We start from the raw sequence: 26,930 nt of genomic DNA, 5'->3' as shown, positions 1-26,930 counted from the left end.
TGCCCGTGGGATTCCCACGGGTGACCCCGCTAGTATATATATATATCTGTCAGTTGATTGTTTGTTTGCCATTTGTATTACAGTGTACAAGAAGGTAGAAATAAATGAATGACATGTTTATCTAACCATTTATTCGGAGGAAAATTATTACGGAAGTGTACCAAGCTGTTTTACTTGCAATTTTCAAAGTGCCCTCCCTCGTGATCGATGCACAATTGCAGCCGAGCAGGCACAGAGGGGCACACACACTTGCAGAGTTCGACATCAATTTCCTCAAACTTTGCAGTGATTTGAGCCTTCAATTCCTGAATGTTACGAGGCTTTTCACGATAAACAAGGTCTTTCATGAGCCCCCAAAGAAAGAAATCTGGAGGTGTAAGGTCTGGGGAGCGTGCCGGCCACTCGATCGGACCGCGGTGGCCGATACACTTTCTGGGATCCACTTACACTTCCGTAATAATTTTCCCCCGAATAAATGGTTAGATAAACATGTCATTCATTTATTTCTACCTTCTTGTACACTGTAATACAAATGGCAAACAAACAATCAACTGACAGAAATATAATATGTATATATATATATAAACAGAAATCGGGCGCTACTTCTGACTCACCCTGTATATTATAGGGTGATCCACAGATATATGTAATATTTAATACTATTCAAAATCCATGCTCCACAAGGCTGCCCTTGTTCCTATGTTTATAAAGATCATATGAATCAAATATGAGGTCAATTGGAGCTTATTTAGAGATTGCTCAAAAAATAACTGTTAATGTATCCTGTTTTTTTCAGATGGCAGAAACCCGCAGCTCTTCCACAGTTTGGGTGCTGGGCAAGTCTGAAAAGGAAATAATATGTGGGGGACTACCAACCAAAGGACACACATTACAGAAAATGGTGTACCATCACATACAAGAACACCATACAGTTCGTGAAAGTGCCAAACTTAGTGTACAAGCTGTGTGTGCATACTGGGAGAAAGCACGAATTCCAGTGCAGAGAGTAGATTCCAGTGAGCGCCAACTTTTGAAGTTGTTTGATGCCTACAAACTGGTAAAGAAAAATAGAACCAAGACATTCAAAAACTGTAGAGTGAAGCAGCAGATGTTCATAGATGATCTTCAATCCCTCTTCGACATCTCAATAAATGATGCGCTTGAGAAAATGACGAATGAAGAAGACAAAGCATTCCTTATCATACAGCATGAGGATCCCTCATGTTCACATATGGGATCTGTGGACAGCACTCTGGCAGTGAAGGAGAACAGAAAGCGTATCAGGCTTGAGAATGAAGATAAAAGAAAGAAGAATCATGCTGCTGAGACTCCAACAGCAATGCAATCTGTTCCATCAACATCGGCTGTGGTTGATGATGATGAGTGAGATTGAAAGCTCCAATTCAGGGGACAATGAATTCAAGCTCCAAAGTCCATCTTCTGCCAAACAGGCGAAAAAGGCTCCCATCAAGGTGATCACTCCAGCAATAGTGGCAACTCTGGACATAGTAAATCTCTCAGATCGGCATGCTATGTTTGTGGCCAGTGCTTTTGCACAATCTCTTGGTCATACCATTGAAGACAAGTGCAAGCCAACAATAATAAATAATTTGAGTAATTGAAAATAGATAATTATCTATGAATTGATGTATGATGCTAAAAATTCTGTATCTTATTATTCATTAAAATTTGTCAACATTTTGAGCAACCCTTGATTTGAAGAATCTCGCGAGATCACGGCAAGGTCATGTCTTTTCGAAGCTGTTCCATGCGCTCACGCTTTTGAAGCTAAGTGATCTTTCTCAATTGTGTTTTTGTCGAGACTGTATCTATCTTTCGGTGTATGTACCTATAGCATATCTTTTGGAAAATTTTCGGTGCTAATTTTTCGTACATGTATACACAATCGTCGGTTAATGCGTATTGAGTATTCAACGGCCTAGTACTCGTAGGCTTAGGCTACCGTACCGTCTCCGACCTTGTGGTTTTGTTTTTCTCTCAGCGATTCGTCGAATGCGCTGCAATTATTTTCGTTCTCTGTTTCGTCCCAGTCGTTCACCCCATACCTCCTTGTTTAATATCTCTACTCAAAAAAAAAAAAACACAAAAAATATTTCCTTCCCAGGTCTTATTCGTTTATTTGTTGTTCTTATTTGTTCGTCCGTTCTTCGTTCGCGATCATGCGATCACGTGGTTAGAAATGTATAATCTCTCCCCTGAACAACTATTTTCTCTCATATATTATAACACCCTTTTCTTCTTTTCCTACAAAAGGATGCTTTCGTCTTGCTCACCAAATCTATTCATTCCAAAAAATATATATAATACCATCTCTTACAGTTCCTCCTTTCTACATTCCCTAAACTATCCAGAACTCCACCCCTCCTCCAGTGTCCTCAAACGTATTTTTGACTCGAAGGTCTCAAACTCATTTTGCAAAAAATGTTCGTTTCCCATGAATCGTACACTTTTCAAAATCCAATCTCACCCCTCCCCTCCAAATCCTCCCCATCACCCATCCCTTTCAAATCTCCCCCCTTGCCCCTTCCCTCCCTCCTAAACTCCCCCCACACCCCTCCCCTCCGAGACTCTCCCTCGCTCCTCCCCTCCTAGACTCCCCTCTCACCCCTCCTCCTCCTCCTCAAAGCATCCTCTCTGCTTCTTCCCCCTTCCAACTTTCACCTTCATCTCCCCCAACCTTCTGCCTTGCTCTTCCCCCTCCTCAAATAACACATCACTGTGCCTCACCCAATCTCCATCAAACCTTTTGTCCGCCCCATTCTTCCCTTTCTCCAAGCTATTCTGAAATCTCTGAAATCTCTGACACACCTTCAACAGCTCTCCCTACCTCTTCCTCCTCTTCCACATCTTACCCTACCCCTCCCCCCCCTGTTCTGGACCCGATGCTCCCCCTTCCTCTTCATTAATGGTATGGACCTCAAACATCCGGGGCCTTCGCTCAAACTTGACTGACCTCTCCATACAGGTTGCTTCTGACAAACCAGATGTGATCTGCTTAACAGAAACTTTCCTCCTTCATGATGTCTCTGATGCCTTGGTATCTCTCCCAGGTTACTCCCTCCTCCGGTATGATAGACCTGAGCCTCGTCCTGGAGGTGGGGTTGCTATCTTTATAAAAAAACTCTTCCTCACTCGCCCTCCACTGCCCTCTCTCCACCTCACCCCCAGTAATACCTTTGGCTACGGCTTCCCCTTCGCTCCCACCTTTTGTTCATATGTGTGTTGTACCGTCCACCAAACAGCGATGACTCGATCTACATCTCGCTGTCTGATAATATGGACCAACTTCTATCTACCCATCCCAACTCTCTCTTCCTCATATGTGGTGATTTCAATTGTCACCATGCCAGTTGGCTGGGTGTGGGTACCTCTCTCACCAGCCATGGCTCTTCAGCAAAGGACTTCTGCGACTCACTGGGACTGACACAATCTGTCAATTTCCCGACCCAGATCTCAGTCAACAGAGCATCTTCTCTTCTGGATTTGGTTATGACAAACTTCCCTGTAAATGTCTGCTGCTCTTCTTCTGCTCCAATCGGCTCATCTGATCATGTGCTTGTCAAAGTGGACATCTCTCTGACCATTCTCAGAGAGCCTCCTCAGCGTCGACGAGTCTGGCATTTCACTCAGGCCAACTGGCACGGTCTTCAAGCAGCCATCAATCATCTGGACTGGTCTCCCATCTCTACCGCCTCTGACATCAACTCATCCTGGGAATTCTTTCAAAGTAAATTGCTCTCTCTCATGCACAGATTTATCCCATCTCGTCTTCAGTTGTCATACCCTTCCTCCCGTCCATGGTACACGGAATCTTGTGGTGAGGCTGTTGCCCTGAAACAACTTGCTTTCGTCTCCTGGAAAGCAAATGCAACGGAAGGAAATCTCATTTCCTTTCACAAAGCCCGAAACAAGTGTGTGTCCACCCTCAGGAGAGCCAGGAAACAATATCTCACCGTTCTCAAGTCCGAACTCTCTTATCTGTCTCCCTCTTCCAAATCCTGGTGGCATCTGGTCAAATCTGTTTCTGGTGTTTGTTCCCCCTCCATCCCCTCCCTCACCTCAAACGGCTTAACGGCTGACTCCGCACGTGAAAAAGCTGAATGCCTCAACTCTGTGTTTGCCTCAAAATCTTGTCCCAAACCCATCCCTCTCTGTACCCACCGTACCCAGTCGTACCCAGCTGCTCCTGGACTCTGTGTCCTTTCCTCCTGACAAGGTGGAAAAGTTTCTGTCAACCCTCGACTCTGATTCTGCAACTGGTCCTGACGGCATCAGCCCACGGGTCCTAAAATCATGTTCTTCCGCTCTTTCACTCCCTCTTTCTGTTCTCTTCACCCTCTCTTTTGCTCAAGGTCATCTGCCATCTGCTTGGAAATCAGCCAACATCACCGCTTTGCACAAAAAAGGTGCAAAAACAGATCCCAGCAACTACAGACCAATAAGCCTTCTCCCAATTATCAGCAAAGTCATGGAATCCATCATTGCTTCAGATATGAAATCTTTCCTCTTCTCCAATGGCTTGATCTCTGATCATCAATGTGGTTTCAGACCTGGTCACTCTACTCTGGACATGCTGCTTCTGCTTTCTCAACAATGGATGGAGGTCCTCAACGCCAAACAGGAAATTAGAGCTGTCTCCCTTGACATTTCACGTGCCTTCGATACGGTCTGGCACCCTGCTCTGCTCACCAAACTCTCCTCCTTTGGTATCCATGGAAATCTCCACGCATGGCTGGCGGACTTCCTCTCTGGTCGCAGTCAACGTGTGGCCCTGAATGGGTTTCTCTCATCTCCTCTTCCTGTTCAGGCTGGAGTTCCCCAAGGTAGTGTTCTGGGCCCTGTGCTTTTTCTGGTCTTCATCAATGATCTCTCTGACTCTCTTGAAAATCCTCTCTATCTCTTTGCTGACGACTCTACTCTCTGTCGCTCCATTCCTCATCCCTCAGATCGGCAGTCTGCAGCCTCCTCACTCTCTGCAGACCTGGACAAAATCACAGACTGGGCAAACAAATGGAACATGTCTTTCAATCCTGATAAATCTCACACTCTTACGATGTCTCTCCGAAAAGACCGACTGGAAAACCCTCCCATCCACTTTCTGTATAATCCTCTCCAAGAAGTTCTGTCACTCAAGCTTTTGGGTCTCACTATTTGCCATGATCTTTCCTGCGAAGACCACATTTCAAATCTGGCCTCCAAAGCCAGTCGCCGACTGGGCATCCTCCGTCGTGCAAAGTCCTTCCTTTGCACACCTGAGCTCCTCACCACATACAAGGCTTTCATCCGCAGCTCTATGGAATACTGCTCTCCCCTCTGGTCTGGTGCTCCTGCCTCACACCTCGCCCGTCTTCACGCTGTTGAAACCAAAGCGTTCAGAATCATTGGAATCTCCCGCGATGAAGCTAACTCCAAGGGCCTTTCACTCTCACCGCAGGCAGGTTGGTGGTCTTTCCGTCTTCTACCGATTCCTCTCTGGCCTCGCCCCCCCAGCCCTCTCTGGGCTCTGTCCCCCAAATATTCCTACAGGTCGCACAAGATCTGCCTGCAACCCTCTCATGGTTAAACTGCCAAAATCAAGACTTTCTGCTCACCTTCACTCCTTCATTCCTCTTTTCTCCCGCCTCTGGAACAAACTCCCTCACTCTCTTCAATCCCACTCCACCCTCCAGGTCTTTAAAACAGCTGTTCACCACCATCTCTTATCCTCCCCCATCCAAAACCTTGATCTTTTCTACCCCCACTAATTTCAGTCCCCTTGTGTTTTATATACCTCTCCCCCTCCCCCCCCCCCCTCCCCCTTCCACGCCTCCTGCCCCCAAGCCCTCTCCCTCCCACACTTCTCCCTGCTCTCAAATGTTGTGGTTGTGTGCTTCCCCATCTCTCCCCATCTTGTCTTCCGCTCCCTCTTTTTGTATATTTTGTTTGTCTGGTTGATTTGTTTGTGAAATAAATGTTAGCTCTTTCACGAGCCTCGATTCAGTATACAAAAAACAAAAACAAAAACAAACAAAAAAAAACCTCTAAATATTGTCCAATCAAGCTCAAATTTTCACCAGAAACTAATTTCTTCAATAGGAATAGGGGCAGGCTTGTGGAGAAATGAAAATCCAATCTTCAAATTTTTGTACCACCCTAATATATCTATATTATAATAGGCGAAGGTGATTCTGTCCGTCTGTCCGGGGGGTGTGGCTTACTCCGTTGAGAGAGTAGCTCCACCCATTCTGGGAGAGGCTTCATATAAACAAATATCCACCATTTTATTAACTCGCATAGCTTTGAGGCCTGTTTTGTAGGCTCGTGGTGTCTTGCTCTCTCTCCCAGTTTTATTTCAAATCAAATTCGATATATCATTTCATTTTTCACAGTCGCTAACATAGTTTTAGACTCGGTTGAAAAAAAACGGGAAGAAAATCCGATGAAAGTTTCCGTTTATAGAACGAAATGAATTCTCAAAGGCCTGGAACTTCAAGGCCATTGAGTCTCTCTCACGCCTTTATCTCCAATCTAACTCACCATCTGATTTCATTTTTATCGATGGTTTTAGACTCGGTGTCAGAAATAATTGAGAACATTCACGCACACACGGGAAAATGCAGAGATATATTTTTTTAAATCGCGCCATGATGATACACGAAAATACACCGCCTAAAATAACAGTCGGGGGAAATGTCGACATATATTAAAAATTCGCTTTTTCTTTTCCGTTATGATATATTACTTTTACTTTTGATGACAGTCGTCACAAAACGACATATATTTCTTCGTTCTTATTTCATTCAACATTATTATCCGGAAGTAAAATATGTTTCAGGAAATTACCGAGAGATATTTCTTCGTTTTTTAATTTTATTAGTTATGTGCGCATACACTTTAAACAGGTTTATTTGAAATCTTTAATTTTCACAATGTAATTTACTTTCCATTTGTCATTTGATGATTACGAGACACTTCCTCTTGATGATCGTGACAATTCATGCGTTGCGTGGAAACTTCTATTTCCAAAATGAATGAGACGATCGATGAAGAACGCAGACTTGAACAGGATGCAGCAAGAAAACGAATGAGACGGGCGAACGAGTCCGTCGACGAACGTCAATGCAAACTTGAACATGATGGAGCAAGAAAAAGAATGAGATGGGAGAAAAACGAGAGAAACGAGACGGGGAAAAGCCGATTGGAGAGGAGAGTGAGGAGCGATTGGAGAGGAGTGTGAGGCACGATTGGAGAGGAGTGTGAGGCGCGATTGGAGAGGAGTGTGAGGCGCGATTGGAGAGGAGTGTGAGGCACGATTGGAGAGGGGTGAGGTGCGATTGGAGAGGAGTGTGAGGCGTGATTGGAGAGGAGTGAAGTGCGATTGGAGAGGGGTGAGGCGTGATTGGAGAGTGTGAGGCGCGATTGGAGAGGAGTGTGAGGGGCGATTGGAGAGTGTGAGGAGCGATTGGAGAGGAGTATGAGGAGGTATTGGAGAGGAGTGTGAGGAGGTATTGGAGAGGGGTGTGAGGATGTGAAGAGGTATTGGAGAGGAGTGTGAGGAGGTATTGGAGAGGGGTGTGAGGATGTGAAGAGGTATTGGAGAGGAGTGTGAGGAGGTATTGGAGAGGCGTGTGAGGAGGGTATTGGTGAGGAGTGTGAGGAGTATTGGAGAGGAGTGTGGAGGTATTGGAGAGGAGTGAGGAGGTATTGGAGAGGAGTGTGGAGGTATTGCAGAGGAGTGTGGAGGTATTGCAGAGGAGTGTGAGGAGGTATTGGAGAGGAGTGTGAGGAGGTATTGGAGAGGAGTATGAGGAGGTATTGGTGAGGAGTGTGAGGAGGTATTGGAAAGGAGCGAGGCGTTGGAAAGGAGCGAGGCGTTGGAAAGGAGCGAGGCGTTGGAAAGGAGCGAGGCGTTGGAGAGGAGCGAGGGGTTGGAGAGGAGCGAGGGGTTGGAGAGGAGCGAGGGGTTGGAGAGGAGCGAGGGGTTGGAGAGGAGCGAGGGGTTGGAGAGGAGCGAGGGGTTGGAGAGGAGCGAGGGGTTGGAGAGGAGCGAGGGGTTGGAGAGGAGCAAGGGGTTGGAGAGTGAGGACCGATTGGAGAGAGTGAGGAGCGATTGGAGAGGCGAGTGAGGGGCGATTGGAGATGAGTGTGAGGAGGTATTGGAGCGGAGTGTGAGAGATTGGAGAGGAGTGTGAGGGATTGGAGAGGAGTGTGAGGGATTGGAGAGGAGTGTGAGGGATTGGAGAGGAGAGGAGTGTGAGGGATTGGAGAGAAGTGTGTGGGATTGGAGAGAAGTGTGTGGGATTGGAGAGGAGTGTGAGGAGGGATTGGAGAGGCATGTGAGGAGGGATTGGAGAGGAGTGTGAGGAGGGATTGGAGAGGAGTGTGAGGAGGTGTTGGAGAGGAATGTGAGGAGGTGTTGGAGAGGAATGTGAGGAGGTGTTGGAGAGGAGAGGAGTGTGAGGGATTGGAGAGGAGAGAGGTGCGATTGGAGAGGCGAGTGAGGAGCGATTGGAGAGGAGAGTGAGGGGCGATTGTAGGGGAGTGTGAGGGGCGATTGTAGGGGAGTGTGAGGGATTGGAGAGGAGTGTGAGGGATTGGAGAGGAGTGTGAGGGATTGGAGAGGAGTGTGAGGGATTGGAGAGGAGTGTGAGGGATTGGAGAGGAGTGTGAGGGATTGGAGAGGAGTGTGAGGGATTGGAGAGGAGTGTGAGGAGGAATTGGAGAGGAGTGTGAGGAGGGATTGGAGAGAAGTGAGGAGGTATTGGAGAGGAATGTGAGGAGGTATTGGAGAGGAGAGGAGTGTGAGGGATTGGAGAGGCGAGTGAGGTGCGATTGGAGAGACGAGTGAGGAGCGATTGGAGAGGAGAGTGAGGAGCGATTGGAGGGGAGTGTGAGGGATTGGAGGAGTGTGAGGGATTGGAGAGGAGTGTGAGGGATTGGAGAGGAGTGTGAGGGATTGGAGAGGAGTGTGAGGGATTGGAGAGGAGTATGAGGTGCGATTGGAGAGATGTGAGGCGCGATTGGAGAGGAGTGAGGTGCGATTGGAGAGGAGTGTGAGGTGCGATTGGAGAGGATTGTGAGGGGCGATTGGAGAGGAGTGTGAGGGGCGATTGGAGAGGAGTGTGAGGGGCAATTGGAGAGGAGTGTGAGGGGCGATTGGAGAGGAGTGCGAGGAGGTATTGGAGAGGAGTGCGAGGAGGTATTGGAGAGGAGTGTGAGGAGGTATTGGAGGGGAGTGTGAGGAGGTATTGGAGAGGAGTGTGAGGAGGTATTGGAGAGGTGTGTGAGGTATTGGAGAGGAGTGTTGAGGAGGTATTGGAGAGGAGTGTGAGGAGGTATTGGAGAGGAGTGTGAGGATGTATTGGAGAGGAGTGTGAGGAGGTATTTTGAGAGGAGTGTGAGGAGGTATTGGAGAGGAGTGTGAGGAGGTATTGGAGAGGAGTGTGGAGCTATTGGAGAGGAGTGAGGAGGGAATTGGTGAGGAGTGTGAGGAGGTATTGGAGAGGAGTGTGAGGAGGTATTGGAGAGGAGTGTGAGGAGGTATTGGAGAGGAGTGTGAGGAGGTATTGGAGAGGCGTGTGAGGAGGTATTGGAGAGGAGTATGAGGAGGTATTGGTGAGGAGTGTGAGGAGGTATTGGAAAGGAGCGAGGAGTTGGAGAGGGGCGAGGGGTTGGAGAGGAGTGTGAGGGGTTGGAGAGGAGTGTGAGGGGTTGGAGAGGAATCTGAGGGGTTGGAGAGGAGTGTGAGGAGTTGGCGAGGAGTGTGAGGGGTTGGCGAGGAGTGTGAGGGGTTGGCGAGGAGTGCGAGGGGTTGGAGAGGAGTGTGAGGGGTTGGAGAGGAGTGTGAGGAGGTATTGGAGAGGAGTGTGAGGTATTGGAGAGGAGTGTGAGGAGGTATTGGAGAGGAGTGTGAGGAGGTATTGGAGAGGTGTGTGAGGTATTGGAGAGGAGTGTTGAGGAGGTATTGGAGAGGAGTGTGAGGAGGTATTGGAGAGGAGTGTGAGGATGTATTGGAGAGGAGTGTGAGGAGGTATTTTGAGAGGAGTGTGAGGAGGTATTGGAGAGGAGTGTGAGGAGGTATTGGAGAGGTTTGTGAGGAGGTATTGGAGAGGTTTGTGAGGAGGCATTGGAGAGGAGTGTGAGGAGGTATTGGAGAGAAGTGTGAGGAGGTATTGGAGAGGAGTGTGAGGAGGCATTGGATAGGAGTGTGAGGAGGTATTGGAGAGGAATGTGAGGAGTGGCGGCATTGGAGAGGCGTGAGGGTGGAGAGGAGTGAGGGGTCACATATTATGTGAAATAAATAAATTGTGTTCATTACACCATTTTAACCATTTTGTAAAATTTAATGTGCAGCATCTAAATCAAGATGTCCAAATGTCACACACGTCCATACCCATGGGATTCCCACGGGTGACCCCACTAGTATATAAATAAATAACACCAGCATGTGAAATGGATAAAACCACCGTTTAGAGGCCATTTTTCCCCGCAAAGCGGGGGTTGGCCTTTTTCGGGGACCGTGGTTGTTGTTGTTTTTTGGTCCCCTTTTTGAAGCAATGTTTTACGGCCGGATGCCCTTCCTGCTGCCAACCCTTTTTGTCGCCTTTTTACGACACACAGGGAATTACCAGTGAACTGGTACTCAATTAGCCGACCTCGGAAGGTATGACAGGCTGAGTCAACCCCCCTGGCGTTAATTCAGGGATTGACCGGGATTCGAACGCCAGGATCCTTGGTATCCTAAGCTGGCACCCTAGCCGCTAGCCCAACACCATGTGAAATGTATCTCCAGGACAAATACCCCGACGAAGCTCTGCCTCATTTCGTCCGCCACCGAAGGTGGACGGAGGTCGTGTTTTCAACCGTATGTCTGTAAACAGGATACCTCAAATTTATGGATGCACATGGACATTTGGTGGGGATGTTGGGTGTGCGACGAGGAAGAATTGATTCGATATTTGTGACGATCTTGATCCAGATCTGAGAATTTTTTGAGTGATTCTTCCCCTTTGAGAGACGGGGCCAAAACACCATGTAGAGCACGATATCTCAAAACGTTAAGGACGGACTATGACAAAACTAGGAGGACGAGTTAGGTAGGTGACAAGAACGAGCAGATTCGCTGAGTAACAACGCAAGTGTTCAAATTCCTGCAGACTTTGAGCTTTCCTTGCCTTGGCCCCGAGGTGCAGCAACGTCTCGATGAGCACACCGGTCTGCACGGTCATGTGCAGGCAGCCGGCGATTCGAGTTCCCGTCAGGGGCTTGCTCTTGCCGAACATCTCCCTCAGGTGCATCAACCCCGGCATTTCATTCTCGGCAATAGACAGCTCCTTCCGTCCCCACTCAGCCAGGGATAGGTCAGCTGCCGATAAAGAGGTTTTGGTGGGAGAGATGCTTTCACAAATGCATGGAATAGTTCATCCAACTTTCCCATCATGATGATGTGAATATACCCTTGATTTACAACTCTATCCATGTATAGCCAAGTTTAGTTTGAAAGTCACAGTCAGTTCCACGATAAAGAGTTCAGCTAATGCGACAACAAAGCAATCCATAAAACAGCTTTACTGCAGAGTTTGGATACATTCTCATCTCCATAAATCCCCAACATTGTCAAAGTGCTATTCATTCATATAGGATTGATATTCCTCTTCTCGTAAACCGACACCCTTCCCTCTTTCCACAATCCCCCTTTTCTCCTAAACCCACAAGACTCCCCTCTACCCACAACCCTCCCCTCTACCCACAACCCTCCCCTCTACTCTACTCACAACCCTCCCCTCTACTCACAATCCTACCCTCTACTCACAATCCTACCCTCTACTCACAACACTCCCCTCTACCCACAACCCTCCCCTCTACCCACAACCCTCCCCTCGACTCACAACCCTCCCCTCTACCCACAACCCTCCCCTCTACTCACAACCCTCCCCTCTACTCACAACCCTCCCCTCGACTCACAACCCTCTCCTCTACTCTACTCACAACCCTCCCCTCGACTCACACCCCTCCCCTCGACTCACAACCCTCCCCTCGACTCACAACCCTCCCCTCGACTCACAACCCTCCCCTCGACTCACAACCCTCCCCTCGACTCACAACCCTCCCCTCGACTCACAACCCTCCCCTCGACTCACAACCCTCCCCTCGACTCACAACCCTCCCCTCGACTCACACCCCTCCCCTCGACTCACAACCCTCCCCTCGACTCACACCCCTCCCCCCTCCCCTCTACTCACAACCCTCCCCTCGACTCACAACCCTCGACTCACAACCCTCCCCTCGACTCACAACCCTCCCCTCACAACCCTCTCCTCGACTCACAACCCTCCCCTCGACTCACAACCCTCCCCTCGACTCAACTCTCCCCTCGACTCACAACCCTCCCCTCTACTCACAACCCTCCCCTCTACTCACAACCCTCTCCTCTACTCACAACCCTCTCCTCTACTCACAACCCTCCCCTCGACTCACAATCCTCCCCTCGACTCACAACCCTCCCCTCGACTCACAACCCTCCCCTCGACTCACAACCCTCCCCTCGACTCACAATCCTCTCCTCTACTCACAATCCTCCCCTCGACTCACACCCCTCCCCTCGACTCACAACCCTCTCCTCTACTCTACTCACAACCCTCCCCTCGACTCACACCCCTCCCCTCGACTCACACCCCTCCCCTCTACTCACAATCCTCTCCTCTACTCACAACCCTCCCCTCGACTCACACCCCTCCCCTCGACTCACAATCCTCCCCTCGACTCACAACCCTCTCCTCTACTCACACCCCTCCCCTCGACTCACAACCCTCCCCTCGACTCACACCCCTCCCCTCGACTCACACCCCTCCCCTCGACTCACACCCCTCCCCTCGACTCACACCCCTCCCCTCGACTCACACCCCTCCCCTCGACTCACACCCCTCCCCTCGACTCACACCCCTCCCCGCTACTCACAACCCTCTCCTCTACTCACAACCCTCTCCTCTACTCACAACCCTCCCCTCGACTCACAACCCTCCCCTCTGCTCACAACCCTCCCCTCTACTCACAACCCTCCCCTCTACTCACAACCCTCCCCTCTACTCACAACCCTCCCCTCTACTCACAAACCTCCGCCCTACTCACAACCCTCCCCGCTACTCACAACCCTCCCCTCGACTCACACCCCTCCCCTCGACTCACAACCCTCCCCTCGACTCACAACCCTCCCCTCGACTCACAACCCTCCCCTCGACTCACACCCCTCCCCTCGACTCACACCCCTCCCCTCGACTCACACCCCTCCCCTCGACTCACACCCCTCCCCTCTACTCACAACCCTCTCCTCTACTCACAACCCTCCCCGCTACTCACAACCCTCTCCGCTACTCACAACCCTCTCCTCTACTCACAACCCTCTCCTCTACTCACAACCCTCCCCTCTACTCACAACCCTCCCCTCTACTCACAACCCTCCCCTCTACTCACAACCCTCCCCTCTACTCACAACCCTCCCCGCTACTCACAACCCTCCCCTCTACTCACAACCCTCCGCCCTACTCACAACCCTCCCCCCCCTAATTAATGGACTGGACTCTAATCACAATTCTGCTTAATACGAGCATCACTTCAGAAACAAAGTTCAATTCCCTCCATCATTTAACCCAATTGAAGTATTTGAACCACAATGAACACCTGGCGTCATTCCATGAAGCCAGTTGTGGGAAATTAACTATCCTGCGCTCGCTAGTACCACGTACCGACTTTGTAAGGTGGTTTTCCAGCCATTAAAATATTATAATTTGACCACACGCACACAAGCTGCAAACTAAACGCCTCCTCAAGACAACACAAGACAAATGAGAACGAAAATCGCCTTCCGCCGGAATATAAAGCCAACCCAAGACCCGCCCCCTGAAGGGTGCGTTTGGTGAGCATTCTCATTGGTCGGTTCGGCATTCGTAGAAACGCCTCCAGTTACTTCGGCTCTACGGTTCCTCCCATGGCTCAAACTGGAAGGCTGCAAATCGCGATTGTTAATGACTTTTTGTGGCTGACAAGAGTGGTTTCTCCAGTTTCGAATCTTATTTGCTTTCCATTTTGTCGGGTATATTGCTGTAAATTCAGCATATTGAAGTGGACAACATGCTTTGCGATGTTTCATAACGATACTATTATAAACCCAATCAAAAATGACGGGTTGGAACAGTTTTTGACAGTACAGCTGCGTGACATATCAAAGTCAAAGTCTGGGCCTAATGAGTAATGGCAATGTGCTTACATCATCTTCATTTATTAGACATCCTACAGACGTAAATGAACACTCGTTTTACTCTGCGCGCGTTACACATCACGTGCAGAAAATTCCACCTCCCTGTGCCTTGCTTTTTTTCTTTTTTTGTATACAAGATCGAGGCTCGTGTAAGAGCTAACATTAATGACAAAAAAAAAAAAAAAAAACGGACACAAGACGAAATAAAGGGAGCGGGAGACAAGATGGGGAGAGAGGCGGAATCACACAAGTACAACATTTGAGAGCAGGGACATCGGGAGATCTGTGGGAGGTAGAGGGCTTGGGGGGAGGAGGCGTGGGAAGGGGGGTGGGAAGACACATGAAAGCCCACAGAATCTTGTTTCTCACAGTCTGAGAGTCCTTTAGGTGCTTTTTTGCAAACTCCAAGCCGGCTTTCCTGTGTCTTTCACTGAGGAGAGGCTTCCGTCTGGCCACTCTGCCATAAATCCCAGATCCGTGGAATGTTGCAGTGATGGTTGTCCTTCTGGAAGTTTCTCCCCTCTCCACACAGGATCTCTGGAGCTCAGCCAGAGTGAACATCGGGTTCTTGGTCACCTCGATTACCAAGGCCCTTCTCCCCCGATTGCTGTTTGGCCGGGCGGCCAGCTTGAGGAAGAGTCCTGGTTGTTCCAAACTTCTTCCATTTAAGAATTATGGAGGCCACTGTGCTCTTGGGAACCTTCAATGCAGCAGAATTTTTTTTGTAGGCTTCCACAAATCTGTGCCTCGACACAATCCTGTCTCTGAGCTCTGCGGACAGTTCCTTCGACCTCATGGCTTGCTTTTTGCTCTAATATGCATTGTCAGCTGTGAGACCTTATATAGACAGGTGTGTGCCTTTCCAAATCATGTCCAATCAATTGAATTTACCACAGGTGGACTCCAATCAAGGTGTAGCAACATCTCAAAGATGATCAAGAGAAATGGGAGGCACCTGAGCTAAATTTCAAGTGTCATAGCAAAGGGTCTGAATACTTATGGAAATGTGATATTTCAGTTTTTTTTTTAAAATAAATTTGCAAAACTTTCTAAAATCCTGTTTTCTCTTTGTCATTTTGGGGTATTGAGTGTAGATTGATGAGGGAAAAAATGAATTTAAACGATTTCAGCATAAGGCTGCAACATAACAAAATGTGAAAAAAGTGAATGGGTCTGAATACTTCCTGAATGTGGAACCTAACCCTAACCCTAACCCTGTAAGAGCTGTATGTTAATTAGTTAGGGATTATGGTAAATCCCCTGCATGTAATGGCCTTTGTTATTTGTCCACTGTTCCTTATGACAATGCAGCACACACACAAAGCCAGGCAATAACGCATTAAAAGACACTAAATAAAAGCTAACCTGAAACAGTACTTTGAACACCAATGATAATACCACCGACGTGTGAGAACATCAAGCTGGCAGGTCCGGAAGGCCACACCCCGGAGAGCAGTGTTTTTTTTTTGTTTGTTTTTTTTGTGAGATTTGTCGAGCAACGAAGAGAAGGATTGGCTGATAGGAGCAGGCCCGGGCGGCGTAGGATGACGTCAGAGCCTTGAGTACAAAGGAGTTGGAGGGCCGACATTTTCTCTCTCGGTTTCTGGATCTGGAGGTGAACGGTCGCCGATAAGCTCTCTTGCGGTGGGACAGTCTTAACGAACGGACGTGTTCCGACATTTTCCCTCCTCTTGCATTGGAACATTGGTGCCGTGCAGCCACAGTTCATCGCGCTCCCGCGCTAGGGAAATTGGAGGTTTCGACGATCGTGAGGAGGAGCGAACTGCGAACCAAGGCCTGCGGTTTCCCGTGCACGGACTGTGGACCGAGGCCTGCGTTTCCCGCGAGCGAACTGTGCACGGAGGCCTGTGCTGTTCCCATCAAGGATGCGGGGGTTTTGACGTTTTCCGAGAGGGTTCAGGAGGCGCTCAGAGCTAAGTACCTAAAAACACACACACATTTATTTTCAGCAGTTATTTTTCCCCTTTGTGTGGTATACGAGTCTGTGTGGGGACGTCCCATTTAGGAATCTTAGTTTTGCCGTGTGTTATTTTGTTGCCAACATTTCTTCAATAAAGCCGGTATTTTTGTACATTTGAATCTGTGTTGGTTTGAGTTGATCTTCGCAGGTGCAAAGACGTCTGGTGGTAGCCATCCAGGTAAGTTCGTCATTCTCCTTTCCCTCACGTGTAAAGAACACCGCTATACTTTTGACTGAACGACACGGAGTGTAAGGTCGTTCTGCTATCCGTTTCCCTTTTTTTTTCTTTTTTTTTTGTATACAAGATCGAGGCTCATGTAAGAGCTAACATCAATCACAAAAAAAACAATTGGACAAACAAAACATACAAAAAAGGGGGCGGGAGACAAGATGGGAAGAGAGAGGGAAGCACACAAGTACAACAGCGGAGAACAGGGACATTGGAAGATTTGTGGGAAGGAGAGGGCTTGGGGGGGAGGAGGCATGGGAAGGCGGGGGTGGGGGGTGGGAGAGGTATAGAAAACATGGACACTGCTATAACTTCCAGGAAAGAGGTCGGTATTTCAAAAAAAGTGGATCTGGGGTGAATTAACGGGGGTAGAAGAGAATCAAGGTTTTGGATGGGGGAAGATAAGAGATGGTGGTAAACAGCTGTTTTAAAGACCTGGAGGGAGGAGTGGGATTGAAGAGAGTGAGGGAGTTTGTTTCAGAGGTGGGAGCAAAGAGGAATTGAAAGTGAAGGTGAGCAGAGAGTCTTGATTTTGGCAATTTCACCATAAGAGGGTTGCTGGCAGATCTTGTGCGACCTGTAGGAATATTTGGGGGACAGAGCACAGATAGAGCTGGGAGAGCTAGGCCGGAGAGGAGTCGATATAAGACAGAAGATTGTTCTTGGAGGATTTTAATCACTAGGAATGAATGAAAGAATGAATGATCGTTTTAAGGCCATTTTTCCAGGCTAGAGCGGGGGATAGCAGGTCAATATTATTTTACTCCCAAGTTACAAGCACAAACTGAAAAGGTGCAAAGTGGTCACTAAGGAACGGCATTGTTGGAGCACGAATACCACCGAGGAGCTTCGGGCATGCTTTGATTCGCCAGATTGGAGTGTACTCATCTGAATCTGTGGACATGATGGTGACTGCTATCTACGAGTACAAGTTCTGTGTCGATCTGTCATCCATGCCAAGGTTGTTAAATCATACCCAAATAATAAGCCCTGTAGAACCAATGAGCTGAAGCTCTTATACAAAAGAGGGAAGCCTTTTTAGATGGTGATGGAATGCAAGTGAAAGTTATTCAGAAAGGAATAGATGGACTAGTTACAAAGGCAAAGGCAGGTTATAAACTAAAACTGGAATAGAATTTTAAAGGAAATAATTCTGGAGCTGCTTGGCAGAAAATGCAAACTAAGACTGGACTCACAACCCTTGGCCACGTTGTAGGTTGTACAAGGCCACTGGCCCAAAACCCATCGATGAGGATAGCAGACTGTACCAAAGACTTTGTTGATAATTTGAAGGATTTTTATAGTAGACTAGCAGGAGTACCCAACGTTACCAGGGTGGGGTGGGGGGCGAGAGAGGAAGGGGTGAGGAAAGGATTGGGGTGAGTGGAAGGGGAGGGTAGGGGGAGGTGAGGGGTGAGGGAAGGGAAAGATATACTGCATATACATCTTTTGGGGGAGGGGTGGCTTTGACAGGCTTCTCCGTTGGGGGGTGGGGAAATTTACCCATGCAAAGAGTGCTTTAACCTGTGTTGCCCAGGTGAAAAATGAAATTGTAATACCCTCTGCTACCATCACCAGGTGGCGCTACACAGTACACATTTACATAGCGAATTTACGCCCCTCTCTCGATCCCCCACACCCACTGCATGTCACGGCCACATAGCCTATGTTATCCCCCAGACAAAGTTGTATTTTTACCCCAGTAAAGTATAAAAGCGTTGATAGCAGAAGTACCCGGAGTTGCTCAAGCGAAAAAGAAACATTAGCATATTTGAAATGAGGGCAAATATAATGGAAAAGCAATTACATCCAAATCAGAATCCATCACAAATGTCAAATCATCATTTCACCTTTTCGTTGAATATATGCTGCTAAATGTGCCGTTGATCACATTTCTGAGTTAAGTATTATGACGTTCAGGAAGAAGAAGCCTTACCACCAACTTCGACCGCTTCAGAAATTGTTTAATTATTTGTGTTCAAATGTCTGGTAATGGTTTTGCATTTATTTATGTTCATGTGTAAACTTGCATATAACTGTCAATAATCAAAAAGGCTTTGGCACTATATTCTGCTGGTTTGTGTCACTGTGTGTTCTGCAATTCATAGAGAAAAGAAAGAAAACCAGAGAATTGTCTGAGGAGGTCAGACACAAGATTGAAGCCAAGCATGGACAATCTCAAGGCTACAAGCCCATCGCCAGAGACCTTGATGTTTCTGTGTCCACCGTACGCAATGTTATCAGGAAGTTTAAAGCCTATGGCACTGCAGCCAACCTCCCTCGACGTGACCGCAAGAGAAAACTTGATTGAAGATTGCAGCAAAGGATTGTTTGAATGGTGGAGAAAGCACCTCGATCAACTGCCAAACAGCTTCAATCTGACCTTCAGACATTTTCCATTTTGTTTGACTACCAGACAAGCAGATAGACAAAGTACAAACATGATCTCACTCTTTTGTCTCCGCATGTGAGCCTGGTGTTGGCTTAGCGGTTAGGGTGCCGGCTTGGGATTCTAGGATCCTGGGTTCGCATCCCGGTCAATTGCTGAATTGTCAGGGGGGTTTACTCAGCCTGTCATCCTTCTGAGGTCAGCAAATTGAGTACCAGTTCACATGTAATTCCCTGTGTGTCGCAAGAGGCGACGAACAGGGTTGGCGGCAGGAAGGGCATCCGGCTGCAAAACATTGCTTCAAAAAAGGGGACCATGGTCCCCAAAAAAGGCCAACCCCTGCTCTGCGGGGAAAAATGGCCTTGAAAGGTGGTTCTTCAGACACAAAGTACGACAGTTTCAACTCGCACCATTGGTCACCAACTCAATGAAAGGGGTTTCTATGGTAGGAGACACAGGAGGACCCCATTGCTGAGATAGACATAAGAAGGCCGACTGGAGTTTTCCAAACCAGACCTGAACAAGCCAAATTCCTTCTTGGAAAATGTCCTGTGGACAGATGAGATCAAATTAGAGCTTTTTTGTAAAGCACATCATCTCTATGTTTACAGAAAACAAAATGAAACATTCAAAGAAAAGAACACCTTCCCTACAGTCAAACATGGAGGAGGTTCAGTGACGTTTTGAGATTGCTGTGCTGTCTGGCACTGGGTGCCTCGAATGTGTGCATGGCATCAATAAATCAGGAGATTACCAAAGCATTTTGGAACACAATGTTCAACCCAGTGTCAGAAAGCTGGGTTTCCATCGAAGGTCATGGGTCTTGCAGCACGACAATGACCCCAAACACACTTCAAAAAGCACCCAGGAATGGTTCAAGACAAAATGCTGGACTGTTCTGAAGTGGCCAGCAATGAGTCCAGATCTAAATCCCATTGAACACCTGCAGGGAGATCTGAAAACAGCAGTTGGGAGAAGGCACCTTTCACATCTGGGAGAACTGGAGCAGTTTGCACAAGAAGAGCGGGCCAAACTACCAGTAGAGGTGTAGGAACCTCATTCATGGCTATAGGAAGCACTTGACTGCAGTTATTTTGTCCAAAGGTTGTGCTACCAAATATTAAGTCTCGGGTGTCAATAATTTTGTCAATGCCATTTCTTTTCATTTTCTGATCGAAAAGGACATATTAAGTTCTGAATATAAAAAAAAGGTTCTGTAATATTAACAGTGAACTAAAGAATTGTGGAGACCAAATACTTTTGTTAATTTCAACTTATTTTTGGAGAAAATTGTGAGTTATTTGAAAAAAGTGCAATGGTGCCAATATTTCTGGACATGACTGTATGCCACTCTGGGTAATCTGGATTGAAGTGATCGATGATGGTTATTGAAACATCTATCATGTTTTATGTTTGGGTTGTATGCACAGTATTACATTAATTAGTGGCTATCTATTTGTTATGCATGCAGATCTGATGATGTTTTGCCACTCCTTCCACATCCTTATAGTGATTCTAAAGTTAACAAACTGCCAGGAAGTGTATGAGAGTACAACTGCAGTTCTAACTACCATTTTTGCCTAATTCTTGCTTCAAGACCTGAAACACACTCTTAAACATGTCTTTGCCGAAATGTAAACGTTTCTGTTATTTAAACGGTTGTGATTAGGTTTTGATCACGCATTAGATAAACACTCTTCGGCGATTGATTTGATCATTGCACGGTTAGCAATTCTACATGCATCTAACTCTTAAACTCCTTTTATAAATTCGGCCCATCGCTTTAGCATAGGGCTAACACATATAATTAACTTCGACATTGGACAAACACACACGGAAAAAGAGGGGCACTGCATCAACGGCACAGCTGTGATCCCAGTAATGATCATCTTCCTGCAAACTGAACAAAATACTTCCTTTAAAAGCCCCAGAACCTGCTGCAATAGGAAAAGTCACAGGACTCATCCGAACCCTGCAACAAGTAGCCTAAAAGCCTTTTCTGTCCTGTCCTATTCCCCACTGTCCCTCTACCATGGAATGCTTGGTGAGCACGAAGCAGTAGGGGGTAAATGAAAATTTGTTTACTGTGCCTTTGTTGGCTTAGCGGTTAGGGTGCCGGCTTGGGATCCTAGGATCCTGAGTTCGAATCTCGGTCGATCGCTGAATTAACGCCAGGGGGGTTGACTCAGCCTGTCATCATCTCAGACTCAGCCTGTCATCTCAGATTTAGAATAGGTACACCGTATCCCTGCGCATAGTAAGAGGCGTCTAAGGGTTGAGGGTTGACGTCAGGAAGGGCATCTGGCCATCAAAACATTGCCTCAAACAGGGAACCATGATTGTCATGGGGCCCGCAAGGCTCACCCCCACTACTAGTGGGGAAAATGGCCTTAAAACGATCATTCATTCATTCATTTGTGCCTTTATTGTTGAATAAACAATATTCTGAACTTATGTCCTTTCATTAAACCTGCCATGGTCTCAGGTGAATTCTGTTCATCATTGTGGCTTCATCTCATGGTTCTTTAAAGAAATCCTGTTAAAGGTGGCGTGGATGGTAAAGAAGATCGTGTCACGTGACCACGAATTGCGAGGCCTTATCAGTTCAGTTACATAATCGCCCATCGGCGTGATCCGACAGTGAGTCTTTGAGGCAGGTGACTGTCACGGTCGTTTTGACATGAATTGCGAGATTTGAACTGGAAACCGGAAATGACCAGCTGACTGTTACAATATGCATATTAGAAAAACAAAACACCAAAAACACATATGAGAGGGATAATTATGGTGTTGTCGTGTAAGGGAGAAGGAGGAGAGGGAGGAGTGAGCAGTATGGAGGGCAGATGGCAATACTCATGAGGATAAATCTATTGCATAACAAACCCCCCAACCCCCCCAAGTCATTTTTGTAACAATATTTAGACAGATTAAAAATAAATTGCAAACTAAGTAAACGAAAAAGCACGTTTTAGGGCTACCAGTACACACTTCAGAAAAGAGGACCGTGGGCCAAATTTCAGCTCTCTAGGACGTATGGAACCTAGAAAACGAACAGCTCAAGGATTTGAAACAGGACAAACAAAGTTCAGATGAAGTTAAATAAAAGTGTGTAATAAAAACAGTGGCTCTTGAAAATATTTTTTTGTCAAAACAAGTTCAAAATAGTTTATTCACAAAAGTGAAAACGCAAAATGATTAGCAACAGTGAGTAAGAGTTTCAAGAATGGTTAACAATGAGGAATAAACAAGGTACTTCAACACAATTGCAGACGATGCAGGACAAACTTCAAAAACGACGGGGTAAGAGTGAAATTCAAACAGTTAAACAATCAAAAGTTCACCCCATTTTCCTAACGGTACATTTTAAAACAGTCACGCACTGTTCACCATTTCCAAATAGCCCCACTGTCTTCAATCGTGAATTTGGAGCATTTTACACATTTATTTAATAGCCGAGTCATCCATGTCAAAATGCCAAGTGCAAGGAAGTCCATTTTGTGCAGAAATTCGGCAATTGGTACAAGAAGCTTGCTGGTTGTGATGGACTGAGGCATGGCTGCGTTTACTCAAGGAAAACCTATATTTTAGCCCTCACCCATCATACCCTGGGCTCTGAAACGTCATCGACCATGCTCTTGTCAAAGGAAATTTTAATTGGTCTCAGGCACTGAAACAACAACAAAAGACATTGCAATAAATCACAACTCCAAACAGCACATTTTCATCATCAGAAACCAAAAGCTGACTAAACCAATCATCATGGCCTCGTGATCAGCGGCAGGTTCACACAAGCAGGAAATTCATGAAATTATCATGCGGAATTAAATCCGTAGCGAGTTTCCTAATTTTGGAAAATAATTAGCGATTGCGTTGAATTCAACACACTCAACCTGTCCACCGAATTTCATTTGAATCCGTCCATAACTGAGACAACCTGCTCACAGAAAAAAACCAAAAAAAAAACAACAAAAAAACCAGGTGAAAACAACCTCTGTTCACCTTCTGTGGTGGAGGTAAAAACATGCTTGTGCTCGGCTTTAGATACGATTCCCTACTTCCATGTTTTTTTCTCTGTGCCGTGGATAATTATGGGTGCAGTCATTGCAGTCCATGACATTCTTCTGCGAGCCACCATTGCCGCATTAGAGTTCATTCAGGGACATCCGAGAATTCCGTCTGAATGCATTTATACGAAAGGACTTGTTCCATATGCATGGATATCAGAAATGGTCAAAATATTTGCGACATAAATAATTACTATATTAATCAGTTGAAGTTGAATCATTATTATTTGAAGACAAATGATGAATTGCGAAAGACGATGGGAATAGCGCCTGTGATGGATGCTGTGAAGAGAAACAGGTTGAGATGGTTTGGTCATGTGTTGAGGAAGGATGAAAGTGACTGGTTGAGAAGAGTGATGGAAATGAATGTAGAAGGAAGTAGAGGACGGGGAAGACCGAGAAAGACTTGGCTAAAGAAGGTGGAAGAAGAAATGTGGGCAAGGGGGTTAACAAGGAGAGATGCAGAAAATAGGGCAAAATGGAGAAGATTGTCATGGGGACCGTAAGGCTAACCCCCGCTCTAGCAGGGAAAATGGCCTTAAAATGCATGTTGTTGTTGTTGTTGTATTAATCAGTGTGGATTTAGACCTGTGACGATATAATGCAATGGGAAATGTTTTCCATTTTTTATATTTTCAATCAATGGGCTACTATTAAATCGCGTCCCATCTGCCAGCATTAGTTGGTGCATGTTAAAGATTCCACAGTATCTTGTACTAAGAGTAGGCGAGGTATCGACGGCACTCTGGACAAAAAAACAAATTCCTTCCCCGACTTCCTGTGTTGATGCGGCGACCCATCCAGGATTGAACCCGAACCAAGAAGCTGCTTCAGTAGAACCAGCACTATGTACAGAGAATGGGTCATGATCTGATCTGATATTGAATCGGTTTTGGAACTGCGTTAGTTGCCTCCACAACCGAAGGTGGATGGAGGTTATGTTTTCACCCCTGTCTGTTTGTCTCTGTCTGTCTGTGAACAGGATGTCTCAAAAATGTGTGGACGGATTTGGACGAAATTTGGTGGAGAGGTTGGGTATATGGCAAGGACGGAATGATTACATTTTGGTGAAGATCCGGATCTCAGAAAATTTTAAGTGATTCTTCACCATTGAGTGATAGGGCAAAACCAATATATAACACGGTAGCTCAAAAAATTATGGCCGGATTGGGAAAAACTTGGTGGACAGGTTGGGTGTGTGAAGGATGAATAGATTCAATTTTGGTGTAGATCCGAATCCGGATACGAGAAGTTAATTTTTTTTTTAAGTGATCCTACACCATGAGTGGTGGATCGGGCCGAAAACGATACATTTCAAAAAGTTGTGGACGACTTGTGACAAAACTTGGTAAATGAGTTGGATAGGTGACAAGAACAAGCCGATTAGATTTTGGTTCAGGTCCAGATACAGATCCGACCCATCAGTGGATACAAAACGTAAACTGTTCAGCCTGGTGGAAATATGCGCTCTACTGAGTGCCATTCTCGTATTACTACTGTTACTGCATAAACTGCTGCGGTGGATAAATGTGTGCTGATTGCATGGGTTTGAAGTGGTATCAGAGGAAAAGGAAGACTTTTATTTATGGACAGGTGATATTTTGGAGGATGGCACCATGCTGGTGTCAAAGGGAAGAGCAGCGACACCCCCCCCAACCCCCCACGTGGACTTTAAAGCCTTAGTTCCCATTACAATGCAACTTCTCACCAAATTCAGGCCTTTCTGGATCCTCACGGAGTTTGTAAGCTCCTCCTTCGACGTCTCCAAATCTGAAACAACTTTGTCTGAAAAACAAACAAAAAAAAAAACAGCATAATAAATGGCAAATTTCACACAAATATGAGCAGTGACAGATCAACTGCAGCAACTGCTCTGTGAACGAAAGATGATGATAGGCTTGGTGACATTTTGTTTTCTCCAGCATCTAAGCCTAATGATCGAGCTTACAAACCGAATACATGCACAGAAAGATAAGACAGATGTCCTTTTTACACGAATTGCAATGACATTGAAGGTGGAATAACAATTTATCTGCTCAGGTAGTGATGGCAAACATATCGACTCACAAACTTGTATATCCAATACACAAATACAGTACAAGACGACGACATAACATCAAAGCAACAATTTATTGCGTCAATTCATTTCTCCGATTGCTAATGAATGGCTGTCGTGCACTTTATTTGCGGTTTAATCAGTATGGTCCATGGCTGAACCACTGACACTTCTTAATAGTAGCCGAAGGCAGGCGGGAGAAGCTGCAGGGTGGCAGGATAGATCCGCGAGTGAATCAGGTCCCCTATTAGCTGGAGAGTAGAAATAGATAATCAACTCCTTTTAGGTGGACTGACAATATATTTCAGCACTTTGAGTGACAAAACGGAAATACAAATCTCTTCGGTAATAAATATGGATGAATTTGTACCAGAGGTTCATCAAGGCCACATTGGTAGAACCCAAGTACCGTTATCTAATCGTACGCATCTCCCCTTTTCAAGCCCAGCAATTGACGAATGAAGCTCGAATGTCTTTTGGGCACCCTGTACTGTGTGTAATAGTAATTAATAAGGCATCGGTTAAGTTTTTTTGCTCTCGTCCATTTAATTTCCCGATTATAAATCTCGCTGCACCCTCAATACATTTTGATTAACCTGCCCCATGGTTCCCTTTGTGTGCACCTTCCCCTCCCACAAACATTAAAGCCCTCGAGTTCCCTCTCCCCATTTTGCATGATCCCATCTGTGCCCTGTAACTAACTTTAATAAATCTTTGTTGATGTTCCTTTCCAATCTGTCCGTGCCTGTCTTTTCCTCAATTGATCCAGAGCTGTCCGCACGTAGTGTAGATAGGGAGATTATCATTCCCCGCCTAATTGGCTCATTTAAAAACTAGCTTTTCACCAAGTGGTTGCTTGGCCACGCTCATTAAAAGATCTGACTAATATAAGGTTGGTGAATAGCTGAAGGCATGTATCCTGGCCAGAAAGGTCACGTGGCCTTCAGTTAAAATGTATCAAACGGCGGACACTGAAGCACGTGATAAACTGGTTGGCATCCGCGGTTGATTAACAACCTGCCAGGGCACTGAGTTATTGGTGCGTGGCAGCCTCAGAACCTGTAGGTTCGAGGGGAAACCGAGGCTAACCCCCTCTCAGTAGACCCAAAACCCAGGGCCGCAACAGTACACATTTACCCTTTTCAAGCCCAGCAAGCGACTGAAACTTGAAAATAGGAGATTATATTACGAGAGGCGAGGAGTGGGGATTGCAGGCACGCCAGTGGAGATCGATGATAAAACAAAAACGTATTTTCTTTTCATATTCAAAGAACAAAGGTATCGAGGCTTGCGGAAGTCCATGAGGAGCACGAGACAATACAATAAAAAAGAAAGAGCAATCAGATTGCAAACCCTCGCCGGGATGTGTTTGTTGTGGTTTTTAAGGATTTTGTGTTAAAACAAATATGGCGGCCGAACCACGTGAGCGATGACGTCATCGCTATATTTTTTTCTCCACCAATTTATCTCACGATGACACAAGAAATTTCGATTTGATTGGATGACGTTTTGTACTTGTCGAATTATGACATCATAATGGAGGCACCTATGACATCATCATTAACAGATGTTATTCCACATGGAGAGTTCTTTACAATGAGCCACGTCTCAATTTTTTCTGTGCAGCGCTTTCGGAGATATCGAGGTGCAAAGTTTTTCAGTTTTTCCAAGATGGCGCCTGTACATCATAATTGACATCATAATTGACATCAAGACGACATATGACATCATAATTATCATTTAAAAAATTCTACAGGTGGAGGTGCACTTATTTTAAAGATTTCCTGTCAATCGGACCAATGGTAGCAGAGAAAATAATATTTATTCTGTGCGGACAAACAGACTCGAATGCAATATCCTCTCCTCTGGCGAGAGCAACTATAGAATTCATAGAACACGATACCCTATGCAGTGTTGAAGTGTATACAGGTACTTAAATTCCAATAAGATAATGATT

The 26,930-nt window shown here is 46.3% G+C and overlaps 1 protein-coding gene across 2 annotated transcripts in view; it reads right to left on the bottom strand.

The window, feature by feature from the left end:
- Positions 1 to 26,930, bottom strand: part of AHCY (adenosylhomocysteinase) — a gene marked incomplete at its 3' end in the record, with an annotated part of 390,713 nt that overhangs the window by 38,799 nt on the left and 324,984 nt on the right. Inside the window, 2 exon segments of one of the 2 annotated variants that reach the window (XM_078787057.1) lie at positions 11,175 to 11,365; positions 13,743 to 13,794. In XM_078787057.1, coding sequence (XP_078643183.1) covers positions 11,175 to 11,365; positions 13,743 to 13,770 — 219 coding nt within the window. 2 annotated transcript variants of the gene reach the window in all.

Source organism: Myxine glutinosa, chromosome 11 (assembly GCF_964187855.1).
Source record: "Myxine glutinosa chromosome 11, kmMyxGlut1.1, whole genome shotgun sequence".
NCBI classification, from domain to species: Eukaryota; Metazoa; Chordata; class Myxini; order Myxiniformes; family Myxinidae; genus Myxine; species Myxine glutinosa.
The sequence above is the reverse complement of the archived record's forward strand: the minus strand, read 5'-3'. Positions and strand labels throughout refer to the sequence as shown.